Genomic DNA, 17,318 nt, shown 5'->3' with positions numbered 1-17,318 from the left:
ATGCTTATTTAAGATGGTGATGAAGGCACTTTTAAAGAATAACCAGGCATCCTCTTCCGACGGGATGAGGTCAATGTCATTCCAGGATACACCGGCCAGGTCGATTAGAAAGGCCTGCTCGCAGAAGTGTTTTAGGGAGTTTTTGAAAGTGATGAGGGGTGGTCGTTTGGTCGCAGATTACCTGATTACTTATATAGTAAATGTAGTAAATGTGCTGTATATCCTCACAGTCAAATTGTACCCAGAAAGTCATTTCAGTGATTATTAGCAAGCTGGACACAGTCAAGAAACTGTATGAATGTAGGAAAACTATAATTTATAATTTCGACACAGTTTCGATTTTACTTGAGTCATTTTAAAGTATATTGAGTCCCTCCCCAAAAACATGTATTTAAAAAAAGGCCTATATCAGTCATGACAGCAGTCAAATTCCATGTGACCGTTTAGTCACAGTAATTAGACTTCCCCAAGCTCTGATACTGCTGATGGTCTTTAGTAGCCTACCAAACTTGCTAACTGCCTGGTATTCAGGACTCTATTGTCCCTCTAATCACTCTGACATCAATGCAAATGTAATTGAACATCTAATCAAACACTTCATGAGAGCCCATGAGCTCATGTTGCACAACATTTCTATAGGCTATGTAATTGTGTGAGAACACAGAGTTGATGGCCTCTATTAAAAAAAGAATCCCATCAGCGTTCTATAGGCTAGGCCTACTATATTTATTTATCAACTTCTCTTATATTAAGCACATTGCTTCTCTTTACAACAGGAGTAGCCTACCTGGCTGGCATGAAAATAAACCATGGGAAAGGCATCCTCCATTCACTAGTTAAATGCATAGATTACGTATTTTTTGCCCCTGCCCCAGTTTCAAGATAGGTGCATGATAGTGGTCCATTCGAAATCAAAACAAATTTCACGCAAACTAAATAATGTATGTATAGACAAGATTAAATCAATAATAGTCTGGATGGGTGACCATATCAGCCTGTCACATGTGAATGATGCCCAGCTTGTGTGCAGTAAGGCAAGAAACAGCGCCTGCCTTTTTTTGCGACTTTTTCAAATCAGTCGCACACCTACCTCATGTGGCCTATAAGGTTTGTATCACAGGGCCTCCCGAGTGGCGCAGCGGTGTAAGTCACTGCATCGCAGTGTTGCTGCGTCAGTACAGCCTGGGGTTCGTTCCCATACTGTGTTACAACCAGGCAGGAGTCCCATAGGGAGGCGCACAATTGGCCTAGCATTGTCCGGGTTAGGAGAGGGTTTGGCCGGGGGGGGGCTGTACTTGGCTCATCTTGCTCTAGAGACTCCTTGTGGCGGGCCGGATGCCTGCAGGCTGACTTCGGGTTAAGCAAGCAGGTGTTAAGCAGCGCAGCTTGACGGGTCATGTTTCGGAGGACGCATGACCTGACCTTCACCTCTCCTGAGCCCGTTGGGGAGTTGCAGCGATGAGACAAGATTGTAATCACGAAATTGGGTAGAAGAGGGTAAAAAAATATATAATAATTTGAATCACAACTAAAGTGGGAGAAATACCATCTTAAAATTAAGCATATTAATCCTCTTTACAACGGCTGTAGAGCCTAACTGGCATCCATACGCACTGTGTGAGTTTCAAGTTTGGGGAAGTTCATTTTCACCATAAAAATTCACCTTTATAATAAAAGCATTACATGAACAATTGCATTTGCGGTCACTTTTGAGAATGGTGCTTTCCTGCTAATTGATTGCATTATGGAACATTCATGCTTATAGCCTACTGCCGTTCGTGCATTGCTGTGCTTATAATGTGAAGTAATCGCCAAATAGTTTAACATTTTAAGCTAAACGTTCTGATCGGTTGCATCAGCCTCAATATTTTAAAAATATTTGTTGATACTAGTGGTTGTATTAATTTGGAATCTATTCCCTTCCACAACTGTCCCAGACTATGCTTGGAATATTTATATGGGGGATAATAGATTGACATGGGCTAGTGATTTTGATGTACGTTAGGCCTACTCACCTTGCTGGCTGACGAAAAGTAAATGTGGCCAGTTCTTCCAACATCTTCAATATGCTCCTCGGCATTTGATAAGGATGCACACGCGCAGCTGCATCCCTGTGAGAAGGACCTGATCACATGATGGGAATTGGCTAATAAGAATTGAGATATCTGAGAGAGCCATGTGAGTGAGAGGCCCTTCTGGGGATGCAGCCGGGAGAAGGGAATTGTAATTATTATATTCAGCCCAAGAGGAACAACGGACAACGGCCGCAAAAGGCATGGATTTTTTTTAGTAGGCATTACGGCAACACAAAAAGGAAATTCAAGGTAAATTGTGAATGAGAGACTGATGAAGTGTGTGCAGCCTATGCAAAAAAACAGAGCAAAGCCTTTCATGCAACTTTTTTCAAATCATCCTTAGTCACTGCCTTAGAATGTGATAAAAATAAAAACATATATCCCAACATTTGTATCACAACTAAAGTTGCATAAATAACTCTAAATTAAGCATATCGGAGGGCCTGTTAGCTGCATGTGCATGACTCCCTCAAGTCATTTAGAGATAATGTCCTTTCTATTTTATTCAGCTTTGTTCAATTGTATTCTTGATACTATAAAATAATATCAAATAATGCCACGGAATTCCAAGCAAATCTTGTTTGCTAAATGAACTAGGGTAGCCCACAGCCAGATTAGGGCCTAACATAAGGACAACTCAGAGTATGCTATTCTGTACATCTAAAATATACATTTTCCTCATATCATGTTTGTTTAGACCTGTCTAAAATAAATAATGGATTTGTTGTGATGGTGTAGGCTATATTAAATGTATTTATTAGCCCTGTTGAAATGTAGATGTTTCAAAATGTCTGCATCAGTGGCTTGTAGGCTATGCGTGGAAGCCAGGAGATGCTAAATGTGTTTGTTAATTACCATGAGACCGACAGTTATTTGCTTGACAATCACCAGCTGACAATTTTGTGACCGCCACAGCCCTAGTAATGAGACACTACTGCTTTGAGTAGTCCAGACTGAATAATCTCTGATTGGTAAACCTTATGACGCTGATGTGTGTCAATTACAATAACACTACTGAATGGGTAAATGGTCAAATACAGCTAGGCAATCATTCTAAGGTTGATGGTTTCATTTCAGGATGATGCCCTCATTCTCTCCCCTTGGCATCCCTAAGGACTTGGTGTGCACATGGTCCATACACACCCGCACAGTCGTGAAGAGGGCATGGCAGCGCCTCTTCCCCCTCAGGAGGCTGAAAATATTTGGCATGGGCCCTCGGATCGTCAAAAAGTTACAGCTGCACCATCAAGAGCATCTTGACACTGCATCACCGCTTGGGAATAGGAAATGCACCGCCATTGACTGCAAAGTTCTACAGAGGGTGGTGAGGACAGCCCAGTACATCACTAGGGCAGAGCTTCCTGCCATCCAGGACCACGAAATCAAATCAAATGTATTGGTCACATCCACATACTTATAATATGTTATTGAGGGTGTTGCAAAATTTGCGTATCAGGCGGTGCCAAAGACTCCAGCCACCAAAGCCATAGACTGTTAATTATGCTACTGTCTGGCAAACGGTACGGGAGCATCGGCTCTCGAACCAACAGACTCCGAGACAGCTTCTAAATCAAATAAAAATGTATTTGTCACATACACATATTTAGCAGATGTTATTGCGGGTGTAGCGAAATACTTGCACCCCCAAGTCATAAGACTCCCAAATAGCCAGACTGCTAAATAGTAAATGAATGGTACCCGAACTATCTGCACTGACCCTATGCATACTCAATAGACTATATATACACAAACCATATACACACACTTCACTCACACACTGTACATTGACACTCCGCCACAAAACCTACACACATTCACATAACACAACACAATCACACTTTCACAATTCACACATCGATTACAGCCTCGAATCTTCTTGGGTATGACGCTACAAGCTTGGCACACATCTGTATTTAACCAAAAGCAAGCCAGAAGCTAGCCAGTTTACTGGCTAACGTTAGTATTCAGCTAACCACGGTTTGTGGTCATCAGCTATCCTTTAGCTCGAAAAGCTATTACCAGTTTTGTACAACGCGACTCAGACCAGAACATACCGGACCTATTTTTCTCTCCATATCCCCGGATTTCAACCGCAAGCTATGGAGATTTACACCTGGATCTCACAGCTAACTAGCTGCTATCTGTGTGACTATTGGCTTACGTCGATCCCGGAGCAAACATAAATTATTCCGGAGGTAGCCAGCTGAAGAGTTCCATCAGCCACTCCTGGGCTACAATCACCTATCCGGACCCGTTTTACTGCCGATGCGGAGGCCCACCGGGACTTCACGACTGGACTACTGACGTTATCTGCCCGAGGGAGTTATCCAACTGGCCCCTCCGTCACGATGTTACCTGAACGCCCATCTGCGGCCCGCTAATCGTTAGCTGTCTTATCGGCTGCTATCTGAATAGGTCTATCGGACCATTTTTCTTGGGTCACTAGAACTTTATCTATTTTGCCAATTGGATTGATCCCCTCTAGCACACGGAACCCCACTAATCTACCGACAGAAACGCACGAGGTGGCTAGAAACAGACCTCCATCCTATGCTAGCTTGCTACCGATGGCCCGGCTAGCTGTCGGAATCGCTGTGACCCCAACCAACCTCACTACTCACTGTAACCTTATGATCACTCGACTAAGCATACCTCTCCTTAATGTCAATATGCCTTGTCCATTGCTGTTCTGGTTAGTGTTTATTGGCTTATTTCACTGTAGAGCCTCTAGCCCTGCTCATTATACCTTATCCAACCTTTCAGTTCCACCACTCACACATGCAATGACATCACCTGGTTTCAATTATGTTTCTAGAGACAATATCTCTCTCAATGCCTAGGTTTACCTCTACTGTATTCACATCCTACCATACCATCTGTACATTTTACCTTGAAGATATTTTATCGCCCCCAGAAACCTGCTCCTTTTACTCTCTGTTCCAGACGTCCTAGACAACCAATCCTCATAGCTTTTAGCTGTACCCTTATCCTACTCCTCCTCTCTTCCTCTGGTGATGTAGAGGTGAATCCAGGCCCTGCAGTGCCTAGCTCCACTTCTATTTCCCAGGCGCTCTCTTTTGATCACTTCTGTAACGGTTAAAGACTTGGTTTCATGACTGTTAACATTAGAAGCCTCCTCCCTAAGTTTGTTTTATTCACTGCTTTAGCACACTCTGCCAGCCTGGATGTTCTAGCCGTGTCTGAATCCTGGCTTAGGAAGACCACCAAAAATTCTGAAATCTTCATCCCTAACTACAACATTTTCAGACAAGATAGAACAGCCAAAGGGGGCGGTGTTGCAATCTACTGCAAAGATAGCCTGCAGAGTTCTGTCCTACTATCCAGGTCTGTACTCAAACAATTTGAACTTCTACTTTAAAAAATCAACCTCTCTAAAAACAAGTCTCTCACTGTTGCCGCCTGCTATAGACCACCCTCTGCCCCCAGCTGTGCTCTGGACACCATATGTGAACTGATTGCCCCCCCATCTATCTTCAAAGCTCGTGCTGCAAGGCAACCTAAACTGGAGCATGCTTAACACCCCAGCCATCCTACAATCTAAGCTTGGTGCCCTCAATCTCACACAAATTATCAATGAACCTACCAGGTACCATCCCAAAGCCGTAAACACGGGCACCCTCATAGATATCATCCTAACCAACTTGCCCTCTAAATACACCTCTGATGTTTTAAACCAAGATCTCAGTGATCACTGCCTCACTGCCTGCATCCATAATGGGTCAGCGGTCAAACGACCTCCGCTCATCACTGTCAAACGCTCCCTGAAACACTTCAGCAAGCAGGCCTTTCTAATCGACCTGGCCGGGGTATCCTGGAAGGATATTAATCTCATCCCGTCAGTAAAGGATGCCTGGTTATTACAAAAAAGCCTTCCTCACCATCTTAAATAAGCATACCCCATTCAAGAAATTTAGAACCAGGAACAGATATAGACCGTGTATCTCTCCAGACCTGACTGCCCTTAACCAACACAAAAACATCCTATGGCGTTCTGCATTAGCATTGAACAGCCCTTGTGATATGCAACTATTCAGCGAAGCTAGAAACCAATATATACAGGCAGTTAGAAAAGCCAAGGCTAGCTTTTTCAAGCAGAAATTTGCTTCCTGCAACACAAACTCAAAAAAGTTCTGGGACACTGTAAAGTCCATGGAGAATAAGAACACCTCCTCCCAGCTGCCCACTGCACTGAGGATAGTAAACAATGTCACCACCGATAAATCCACTATAATTGAGAATTTCAAGAAGCATTTCTCTACGGCTGGCCATGCTTTCCACCTGGCTACCCCTACCCCGGTCAACAGCACTGCACACACCACAGCAACTTGCCCAAGCCTTCCCCATTTCTCCTTCTCCCAAATCCAGTCAGCTGATGTTCTGAAAGAGCTGCAAAATCTGGACCCCTGCAAATCAGCCGGGCTAGACAATCTGGACCCTCTCTTTCTACAATTATCTGCCGAAATTGTTGCAACCCCTATTTCTAGCCTGCTCTTTCGTGTCGTCTGAGATTCCCAAAGATTGGAAAGCAGCTGCGGTCATCCCCCTCTTCAAAGGGGGGGACACTCTTGACCCAAACTGCTACAGACCTACAGTGCCTTGCGAAAGTATTCGGCCCCCTTGAACTTTGCGACCTTTTGCCACATTTCAGGCTTCAAACATAAAGATATAAAACTGTATTTTTTTGTGAAGAATCAACAACAAGTAGGACACAATCGTGAAGTGGAACAACATTTATTGGATATTTCAAACTTTTTTAACAAATCAAAAACTGAAAAATTGGGCGTGCAAAATTATTCAGCCCCCTTAAGTTAATACTTTGTAGCGCCACCTTTTGCTGCGATTACAGCTGTAAGTCGCTTGGGGTATGTCTCTATCAGTTTTGCACATCGAGAGACTGACATTTTTTCCCATTCCTCCTTGCAAAACAGCTCGAGCTCAGTGAGGTTGGATGGAGAGCATTTGTGAACAGCAGTTTTCAGTTCTTTCCACAGATTCTCGATTGGATTCAGGTCTGGACTTTGACTTGGCCATTCTAACACCTGGATATGTTTATTTTTGAACCATTCCATTGTAGATTTTGCTTTATGTTTTGGATCATTGTCTTGTTGGAAGACAAATCTCCGTCCCAGTCTCAGGTCTTTTGCAGACTCCATCAGGTTTTCTTCCAGAATGGTCCTGTATTTGGCTCCATCCATCTTCCCATCAATTTTAACCATCTTCTCTGTCCCTGCTGAAGAAAAGCAGGCCCAAACCATGATGCTGCCACCACCATGTTTGACAGTGGGGATGGTGTGTTCAGCTGTGTTGCTTTTACGCCAAACATAACGTCTTGCATTGTTGCCAAAAAGTTCAATTTTGGTTTCATCTGACCAGAGCACCTTCTTCCACATGTTTGGTGTGTCTCCCAGACACACCAAACATGTGGCAAACTTTAAACGACACTTTTTATGGATATCTTTAAGAAATGGCTTTCTTCTTGCCACTCTTCCATAAAGGCCAGATTTGTGCAATATACGACTGATTGTTGTCCTATGGACAGAGTCTCCCACCTCAGCTATTGATCTCTGCAGTTCATCCAGAGTGATCATGGGCCTCTTGGCTGCATCTCTGATCAGTCTTCTCCTTGTATGAGCTGAAAGTTTAGAGGGACGGCCAGGTCTTGGTAGATTTGCAGTGGTCTGATACTCCTTCCATTTCAATATTATCGCTTGCACAGTGCTCCTTGGGATGTTTAAAGCTTGGGAAATCTTTTTGTATCCAAATCCGGCTTTAAACTTCTTCACAACAGTATCTCGGACCTGCCTGGTGTGTTCCTTGTTCTTCATGATGCTCTCTGCGCTTTTAACGGACCTCTGAGACTATCACAGTGCAGGTGCATTTATACGGAGACTTGATTACACACAGGTGGATTGTATTTATCATCATTAGTCATTTAGGTCAACATTGGATCATTCAGAGATCCTCACTGAACTTCTGGAGAGAGTTTGCTGCACTGAAAGTAAAGGGGCTGAATAATTTTGCACGCCCAATTTTTTAGTTTTTGATTTGTTAAAAAAGTTTGAAATATCCAATAAATGTCGTTCCACTTCATGATTGTGTCCCACTTGTTGTTGATTCCTGAAATGTGGCAAAAGGTCGCAAAGTTCAAGGGGGCCAAATACTTTCGCAAGGCACTGTATATCTATCCTACCCTGCCTTTCTAAGGTATTTGAAAGCCAAGTCAACAAACAGATTACCGACCATTTCGAATCCCACCATACCTTCTCCGCTATGCAATCTGGTTTCAGAGCTGGTCATGGGTGCACCTTAGCCACGCTCAAGGTCCTGAATGATATCTTAACCGCCATCGATAAGAAACAATACTGTGCAGCAGTATTCATTGACCTGGCCAAGGCTTTCGACTGTCAATCACCACATCCTCATCGGCAGACTCGATAGCCTTGGTTTCTCAAACGATTGCCTCGCCTGGTTCACCAACTACTTCTCTGATCGAGTTCAGTGTGTCAAATCGGAGGGCCTGTTGTCCGGGCCTCTGGCAGTCTCTACGGGGGTGCCACAGGGTTCAATTATTGGACCAGGCTCTCTTCTCTGTATACATCAATGATGTCGCTCTTGCTGCTGGTGAGTCTCTGGTCCACCTCTACACAGACGACACCATTCTGTATGCTTCTGGCCCTTCTTTGGACACTGTTAACAGCGCTCCAGACGAGTTTCAATGCCATACAACACTCCTTCCGTGGCCTCCAACTGCTATTAAATACAAGTAAAACTAAATGCATGCTCTTCAACCGATCGCTGCCTGCACCTGCCCGCCCGTCCAACATCACTACTCGGTTCTGACTTAGAATATGTGGACAACTACAAATACCTAGGTGTCCGGTTAGACTGTAAACTCTCCTTCCAGACTCGCATCAAACATCTCCAATCCAAAGTTAAATCTAGAATTGGCTTCCTATTTCGGAACAAAGCATCCTTCACACATGCTGCCAAACATTACCATTGTAAAACGGACCATCCTATCGATCCTCGACTTCGGCGATGTCATCTACAAAATAGCCTCCAATACCCTACTCAATAAATTGGATGCAGTCTATCACAGTGCCATCCGTTTCGTCACCAAAGCCCCATATACTACCCACCACTGCGACCTGAACGCTCTCGTTGGCTGGCCCTCGCTTCATACTCGTCACCAAACCCACTGGCTCCAGGTCATCTACAAGACCCTGCTAGGTAAAGTCCCCCCTTAATTCAGCTAGCTGGTCACCATAGCAGCACCCACCTGTAGCACGCGCTCCAGCAGGTATATCTAGCTGGTCACCCCCAAAACCAATTCTTCCTTTAGCCGTCTCTCCTTCCAGTTCTCCGCTGATCAATTAGCCTTTTAAAATGATAAACTTGGATTAGCTAATACAACATGCCATTGGAACACAGGTGGTTGCTGATAATGGGCCTCTGTACGCCTATGTAGATATTCCATTAAAAAACTGCCATTTCCAGCTACAATAGTCATTTACAGTATTAACAATGTTTACAATGTATTTCTGATAAATGTAATGTTATTTTAAATGGACAAAAAAAATAGCTTTTCTTTCAAAAACAAGGACATTTCTAAGTGAACCCAAACTTTTGAACGGTAGTGTATATAATAATTTATCAACCCTACAAGCAGCACAATACAAAGGAGGAACTTCTTGATGCAATTAAAGCCGTTAAGTCCGGGAAAATACCAGGGATGGATGGCATACCAGTGGAGGTAAATAAACTTTTTTTGATATTCTCAGAGGACCGTTATTAGCATGTTTTAACCAATCCTATATAAATAGATTACCGGACACTCAACAAGGTCTGATTTCATTATTACTGAAACAGGATCCAAGTGGTAAATATAAAGATCCAGTCCATTTAAAAAAATTGGAAGCCTCTTACACTTCAGTGTTGTGATACAAAAATTCTAACTAAATGCTTAAATTAAATGCTTAATTAAAAAGGTTTTGTCAGATATTATTCATCCTAGTCAGACATGCTTTTTACATGGATGATACATTGGAGATAATAATACTGGAAACAACAGAACACTATGAAATATCTGGGAATCCAGGCCTGGTATTCATAGCTGACTTTGAAAAGGCCTTTGATAAAGTATGACTGGCGTTTATATATAAATGCCTGGAATTTTCCAATTTTGGAGAATTTCTTATAAAATGGGTTAAAGTTATGTATACTAACCCTCGGTGTAAAATAGTAAATAATGGCTACATCTCAGAAAGTTTTAAACTGTTAAGAAGAGAAAAACAAGGTTGTCCACTATTGACATATTGCCATCGAAATGTTAGCTGTTAAAATCAGATCTAACAATGATATTAAGGGATTAGAAATCCAGGGTTTAAAAACAAAGGTGTCATTGTACGTTGATTATTCATGTTGTTTTCTTTTAAATCCACAATTAGAATCCCTCCACAACCTCAAGAGGATCTAGATACTTTTTCTAACCTCTCTGGATTAAAACCAAATTATGTGTACTATATTACATATTGGATAACTAAAAAATACTTTTCCATTACTGTGTAATTTACCTATAAAATGGTCTGACGGGATGTGGACATACTCGGTATACATATCCCAAAATACATATCCCCAAATAAATAAATGATGTCACTCTAATACATTTTTATAGAAAGTTATCTATTTTTGCTAAGATCTTGCTACCAAGGAAAGGAAAATACTTGTCTATTTGTGGAAAAATCTCCCTGATTAACTCTATAGCGACCTGTTTTTTTAATTATGAACAAAAATTAAATAAATTTGATTGGAATAGCAAGCCAGACAAAATTAAATAGGCCTATTTATATAATGAATATACATAGTGGGGCAAAAAAGTATTTAGTCAGCCACCAATTGTGCAAGTTCTCCCACTTGTAATTTTCATCTTAGGTACACTTCAACTATGACAGACAAAATGAGAAGAAAAAAAATCCAGAAAATCACATTGTAGGATTTTTTATGAATTTATTTGCAAATTATGGTGGAAAATAAGTATTTGGTCACCTACAAACAAGCAAGATTTCTGGCTCTCACAGACCTGTAATTTATTCTATAAGAGGCTCCTCTGTCCTCCACTCGTTACCTGTATTAATGGCACCTGTTTGAGCTTGTTATCAGTATAAAAGACACCTGTCCACAACCTCAAACAGTCACACTCCAAACTCCACTATGGCCAAGACCAAAGAGCTGTCAAAGGACACCAGAAACAAAATTGTAGACCTGCACCAGGCTGGGAAGATGGAATCTGCAATAGATAAGCAGCTTGGTTTGAAGAAATCAACTGTGGGAGCAATTATCAGGAAATGGAAGACATACAAGACCACTGATAATCTCCCTTGATCTGGGGCTCCACGCAAGATCTCACCCCGTGGGGTCAAAATGATCACAAAAACGGTGAGCAAAAATCCCAGAACCACACGGGGGGACCTAGTGAATGACCTGCAGAGCGCTGGGACCAAAGTAACAAAGTCTACCATCAGTAACACACTACGCCACCAGGGACTCAAATCCTGCAGTGCCAGACATGTCCCCCTGCTTAAGCCAGTACATGTCCAGGCCCGTCTGAAGTTAGCTAGAGCGCATTTGGATGATCCAGAAGAAGATTGGGAGAATGTCATATGGTCAGATCAAACCAAAATATAACTTTTTGGTAAAAACTAAACTCGGCGTGTTTGGCGGACAAAGAATGCTGAGTTGCATCCAAAGAACACCATACCTACTGTGAAGCATGGGGGTGGAAACATCATGCTTTGGGGCTGTTTCAATGCAAAGGGACCAGGACGACTGATCCGTGTAAAGGAAAGAATGAATGGGGCCATGTATCGTGAGATTTTGAGTGAAAACCTCCTTCCATCAGCAAGGGCATTGAAGATGAAACGTGGCTGGGTCTTTCAGCATGACAATGATCCCAAACACACCGCCCGGGCAACGAAGGAGTGGCTTCGTAAGAAGCATTTCAAGGTCCTGGAGTGGCCTATCCAGTCTCCAGATCTCAACCCCATAGAAAATCTTTGAAGGGAGTTGAAAGTCCGGCAACAGCCCCAAAACATCACTGCTCTGGAGGAGATCTGCATGGAGGAATGGGCCAAAATACCAGCAACAATGTGTGAAAACCCTGTGAAGATTTACAGAAAATGTTTGACCTCTGTCATTGCCAACAAAGGGTATATAACAAAGTATTGGGATAAACTTTTGTTATTGACCAAATACTTATTTTCCACCATAATTTGCAAATAAATTCATAAAAAATCCTACAATGTGATTTTCTGGATTTTTTTTCTCATTTTGTCTGTCATAGTTGAAGTGTACCTATGATGAAAATTACAGGCCTCTCATCTTTTTAAGTGGGAGAACTTGCACAATTGGTGACTGACTAAATATTTTTTTGCCCCACTGTACATACAGGTAGAGTGACTAGGCAACAGGATAGATAAGACATTAGCAACAGCATTTGTGGTGTGTGGTGTCAGTATGCATATGTAATGTTTGTGTGTGTGCGTATGTATGTGTGTGTTGGAGTGTCAGTGTAACTATGTGTGAGTGTGTGGGTAGAGTCCAGTGTGTGTGCATAGTCAGTGCAAGAGACTGAGTGCAAAAAAAGGATAATACAGGCAGTCTGGGTAGCCATTTGATTAGCTGTATAGCAGTCTTATGGGTTGGGTGTAGAAGCTGTTCAGGGTCCTGTTGGTTCCCGACTTGATGCACTGATTCCGCTTGCCGTGTGGAAGCAGAGAATACAGTCTACGGCTTGGATGGCTGGAGTATTTGACCATTTTTGGGGACTTCCTCTGACACCGCCTGTTATTTTATTTTTTTTACCTTTATTTAAGTAGGCAAGTCAGTTAAGAACAAATTCTTATTTTCAATGACGGCCTAGGAACAGTGGGTTAACTGCCTGTTCAGGGGCAGAACGACAGATTTGTACCTTGTCAGTTCGGGGGTTTGAACTTGCAACCTTCCAGTTAGTAGTCCAACTCTCTAACTTATAGAAGTCCTGGATGGCAGGTGTTGACTGAAGCCTAGTGTCATTGCTCCTGTTCCTAATTGCCAGACACCTGTTAGAAGACCATGGGAGTTGCCCATCTCTACCTCCCCCGCAAAATCAGTAAGCCTATCATTTTTCCATGTCTGTAGCCTACTGGAGTATAAACCATATTCAAGCCCATGTGTTGAGAAGGAATCAACTAAGCACAATGCTGCAAGTTAACTTGCACGATTACAATCACGCAAGACGCCCACCAACACATGCACACACACACACACTTTTCTGCTCTAAAACAGAGCTATGGCAGGCCTGCATTTCAGGGCCCATTTCTCTCAAATCTAAAACTGATTTATGCTCCCTGCAACACAAGACCAGCGGAGAGAGAGAGAGAAAAAAAAAATCATTGACAACAGGCTACAAATTGTGTGCCTGCTGTGCAATATGAGAGAGAACTGATTTGACCTTGATAGAGAGCGAGAGACAGCGACAGAGAAAGAGCTCTATAGTAACATCATGGAAAGACAGTAGCCTACTGTCATGACAGCAGAATTTGTGATCTGGGCTAAGACTGTGAATTAGTGAGCCTGTATTGCCATAACAGAACACAAACTGGTAGGCCTACACTATTCCCACAGACAGTAGCTTGGCAACTATGGGAGGAGTTCTAGGCCTATAGAAAATTGGGTTAGAAATGTTTTTTTCAACACGCATAAAGTCAATGCATTTTGTACCCTAGTATAAACCTATTGTATGCATTTATTGTAGGCCCTATGCAAATTTGACCAACCAACTTCCCAATTTCGTTTTAAATCATTGGAATTTGAGGAGAATAGGATGTAGAACTCTATGACAGATGATAATAATGTTATATTTAAATAGAGTGACGGACGGCATGCGAGTAATGGCCGAGAAATAGCGTCACTGTATTGCGGAAACAAAGTATCACTGTAACTGTAATCTATCGACATTTTTAGCAACATAATTTCAAATAAACCTACTCGTGTGCTTGCATGAATATGGATTTTAAAAAATGACATTAATAAAATGAGGGCAATATGACAGGGGAAACTCTGTATGCATGCCCCATAACACTCGCCAGCCTCGTGCAAAACTGATTCTCGAGACGATACAACGTGCTTTACAGGTTATTCTAAGAACAGTTTAATTGCACTGATTAGAGGGACGAAATTGGGGAAGTGTTGGTAAGGCTACAGGCCGATAATTTTTTAGCATAAATCTAGTATACTGTAATCCCAGTTTATGTTAATCCCATTGCAATTCATTTCGATACATTAGCCTACGGACCCGGTTAAGGCAGCCTCGATTCGGCCTGTTGGGCTCCGTCAAGATTTTCTTAATGACAAATCGGTTTAAAATGTTAATTTACCCCGCTACACTAGTGACCTAAAAGCTAATAACTCGCAATCCCCTGAAAAAAAACCTATTTCGAGGAATCTGTGGAAATATTTAGAGACATTTTAATTCCAATAGCCTATTTTAATTGCGGGGACATATGGCAACCATCTATTATAGGCTAAAACCATCACAGTTTATTAAAATAAATTCAGTAGATCATTGACCGTAAGTATATAATGTTATAATGGGGGGTAAAGGTGCCAACAGAGGGGAAGAACACATCCGATACCGTTTGATCAGCTTTGATTGGCTGTTGACATTATTGGGGTGCAAATCATGATGAACAAACGTCTCCGTTATGTAGGCCCAGTCGAAAAAAACACAAGGCTATTGAATTATTAAAATGTACATGCAAATTTGTATCCCAGGCTGCATTCACATTGGTAACTGATTAAAGCCGACAAATGAGACTTTGTACTATGGCTCTGAAATGTCATATCAATGAGATATCATTGTTTTAATATGCAAACCCGATCTGATCGTGTCCCAAACCGGTTTCTTACCCCAGCTTTTAGCGGTTCGGCCAATAAACTCTCCTGTTCGTGGGTTGTAGATAGAATCTTTCCAGGAGGAAGTCTGCGGTTTGTCTCCGTCGGCTACGGGTGTCTCCTCCTTGGTCGACATGGTTGGCTTTGAGTTGTTCAAATTGATGACCGTAGATGGTAAGAATGTTATAATGCCCAAAAGGTCTATAAACGATGGATTGCCTGTTTTATGAAATATTTTTTTTTAGTGTTATTTCCGAGCCAATACAGCCTAGTATCTTCAAGTTACCCTCTCCACACGGATACAGTACCGCAGCAACTGAGCTGAAAGAAAATTCGCATTTGAAGCATCTCAGCGCATGCGCATTTTCTGCATTCAGGCTCCAGAAGAGGTATTCAAAACTCAGAGGAATGTTTTTTTTTATTTGTTATTCATCATCTTAAGGTTCTATTGTATTTAAGTGGGCTAGATTGATTTCGAGCAGGGACGGGCAACTTTGATGGTGTTGGGGGACACAAAAACACGCAACTCATCATGGGTTGCTGCAGTGGCGCGTTTGTCTCCACGTCAATACCCCCCCCCAACCTTAACAGCAAAACATTTTATCAGCCCCCCTTGTGAAATCTAAGATAAAGAAATCATGTTTTAAATGTCATTTTCTGCAATTCTGCACATTTTGTCCATGGGACATAGAGAAAATGTTGGCATTTTAAAGCAAGTTTGCTACAATTCTACTTATTTTGCCATGGGGCAGAAAGAAAGAAAAGACCGTTGCACAGCTAATTTCCTGCAATTCTACACATTTTGCCATAGGGTGGAGGCAAATGTTTGCAGTTTTTAATATGTGCCCCCACTCGGCCAGTAATTCATCCATACTTATTTACAAGTTTAAATAGTTGGCCACTAGACTTATTTACCAATCTTTTTTTTTGCTGACATGGGCTTATTGAGTGACTGCTGATGCACAACCACATTTAGAAATTGCACCTTGTGTAATTTATTCTAAATCTCAATAGTAGAAAAAAAGAGTCAGTTGAAACTGCCTCTGCCTGCCAAGTGGTTACTTCTAAGTGAACTGGTAGACAGTAAAAAAATATTTTCACAACTTTTTACCGAGTTTTTCTGTAAAATTGGTCCACTGGCCTAAAAAAGGGGGGCTGATTTATATATAACTTTCTAGTGAGGATCGAGAAGGCTGTAGGCACATGACCAATGATTAACCAAGTGTTTTGTGATCAATATTTGATAAATATTCAGTGATAGCAGTGCCACATTCATATCATAATTTAATGATGCTGGTTCTTCATTTTGTCAGTATTTGTTATGTTCCGTTAGAGCCGGCATGAGCCGAGAAACTCTAAGCTGGATGGTCCGAATGGAAAAAAATCTCATGGAGCCGGCTTGCAGGGGTTACAATCTCCTGCCATTTTGCCCTTGAGCAATGCCCTTAACCCACCAACTGCTCCAGGGATGCTGAACTGTGGCTGATCCTGTACTTCCAACCCCTCAGCGTGCGTGTGACTCAGGTAGGTTGGGCTGATCAAACAAAAATAAATAATTTTGGTTCTCTCCCCAAAAAATGCTGGTATCAGAATCTCAGGTGCCTTTTGTGCCCTTGACAAAAGCACTTTACCACTAACCTGCTCCAGGGAACTGCAATGCAGCTGACGCGTGCTTGCTTCCAGCCTTGTGTGTGTGTGTGTGTGTGTGTATGTGTGTGTGGTGTCCAGAGGTCAGGAATGAAATAACTGATGGCAAAATACATTTCAGGTTCAATGGATAATAAAAGGCTGTATTGTATAGTTTTGAACTAGCACACAAGCTAGGGTAAAGTAGAGCGTTTCAGTATTACAGGGCAGTTCAATCAATGAAGCTGCTCTGGATTAGGAACGGATTTACACAATGTGGGTATTCTGAGAAGTCTCTGATGAGCAGTAGCGGTGCATATTACAACCTACAGTATGTGATCAAATAAAAAAATACAGATAAGAATAAGAAATAAAAGTAACAAGTAATTAAAGAGCAGCAGTAAAATAACAATAGCGAGACTATATATACAGGGGAGTACCGGTGCAGAGTCAATGTGCAGGGGCACCGGTTGGTGGAGGTAATATGTACATGTGGGTAGAGTTATTAAAGTGACTATGCATAGATGATAACAGAGAGTAGCAGCGGTGTAAAAGAGGGGGGTCAATGCAAATAGTCTGGGTAGCCATTTGATTAGGTGTTCAGGAGTCTTATGGCTTGGGGGTAGAAGCTGTTTAGAAGCTTCTTGGACCTAGACTTGGCGCTCC

The 17,318-nt window shown here is 42.1% G+C and overlaps 1 protein-coding gene across 1 annotated transcript in view; it reads right to left on the bottom strand.

Annotated features, from left to right (window-relative positions):
* LOC139392895 (sodium/potassium-transporting ATPase subunit beta-3-like) overlaps window positions 1–15,376 on the bottom strand; it is a 57,384-nt gene extending 42,008 nt beyond the window's left edge. Inside the window, exon 1 of the mRNA XM_071141218.1 lies at window positions 15,042–15,376. Coding sequence (XP_070997319.1) covers window positions 15,042–15,162 — 121 coding nt within the window. The 5' untranslated portion in view covers window positions 15,163–15,376. The remainder of the gene's footprint in view (window positions 1–15,041) is intronic.
* Window positions 15,377–17,318: the final 1,942 nt, after the last annotated feature.

Source organism: Oncorhynchus clarkii, chromosome 33 (assembly GCF_045791955.1).
Source record: "Oncorhynchus clarkii lewisi isolate Uvic-CL-2024 chromosome 33, UVic_Ocla_1.0, whole genome shotgun sequence".
Taxonomy (NCBI): domain Eukaryota; kingdom Metazoa; phylum Chordata; class Actinopteri; order Salmoniformes; family Salmonidae; genus Oncorhynchus; species Oncorhynchus clarkii.
This window is presented reverse-complemented; position numbering and strand designations above follow the sequence as displayed.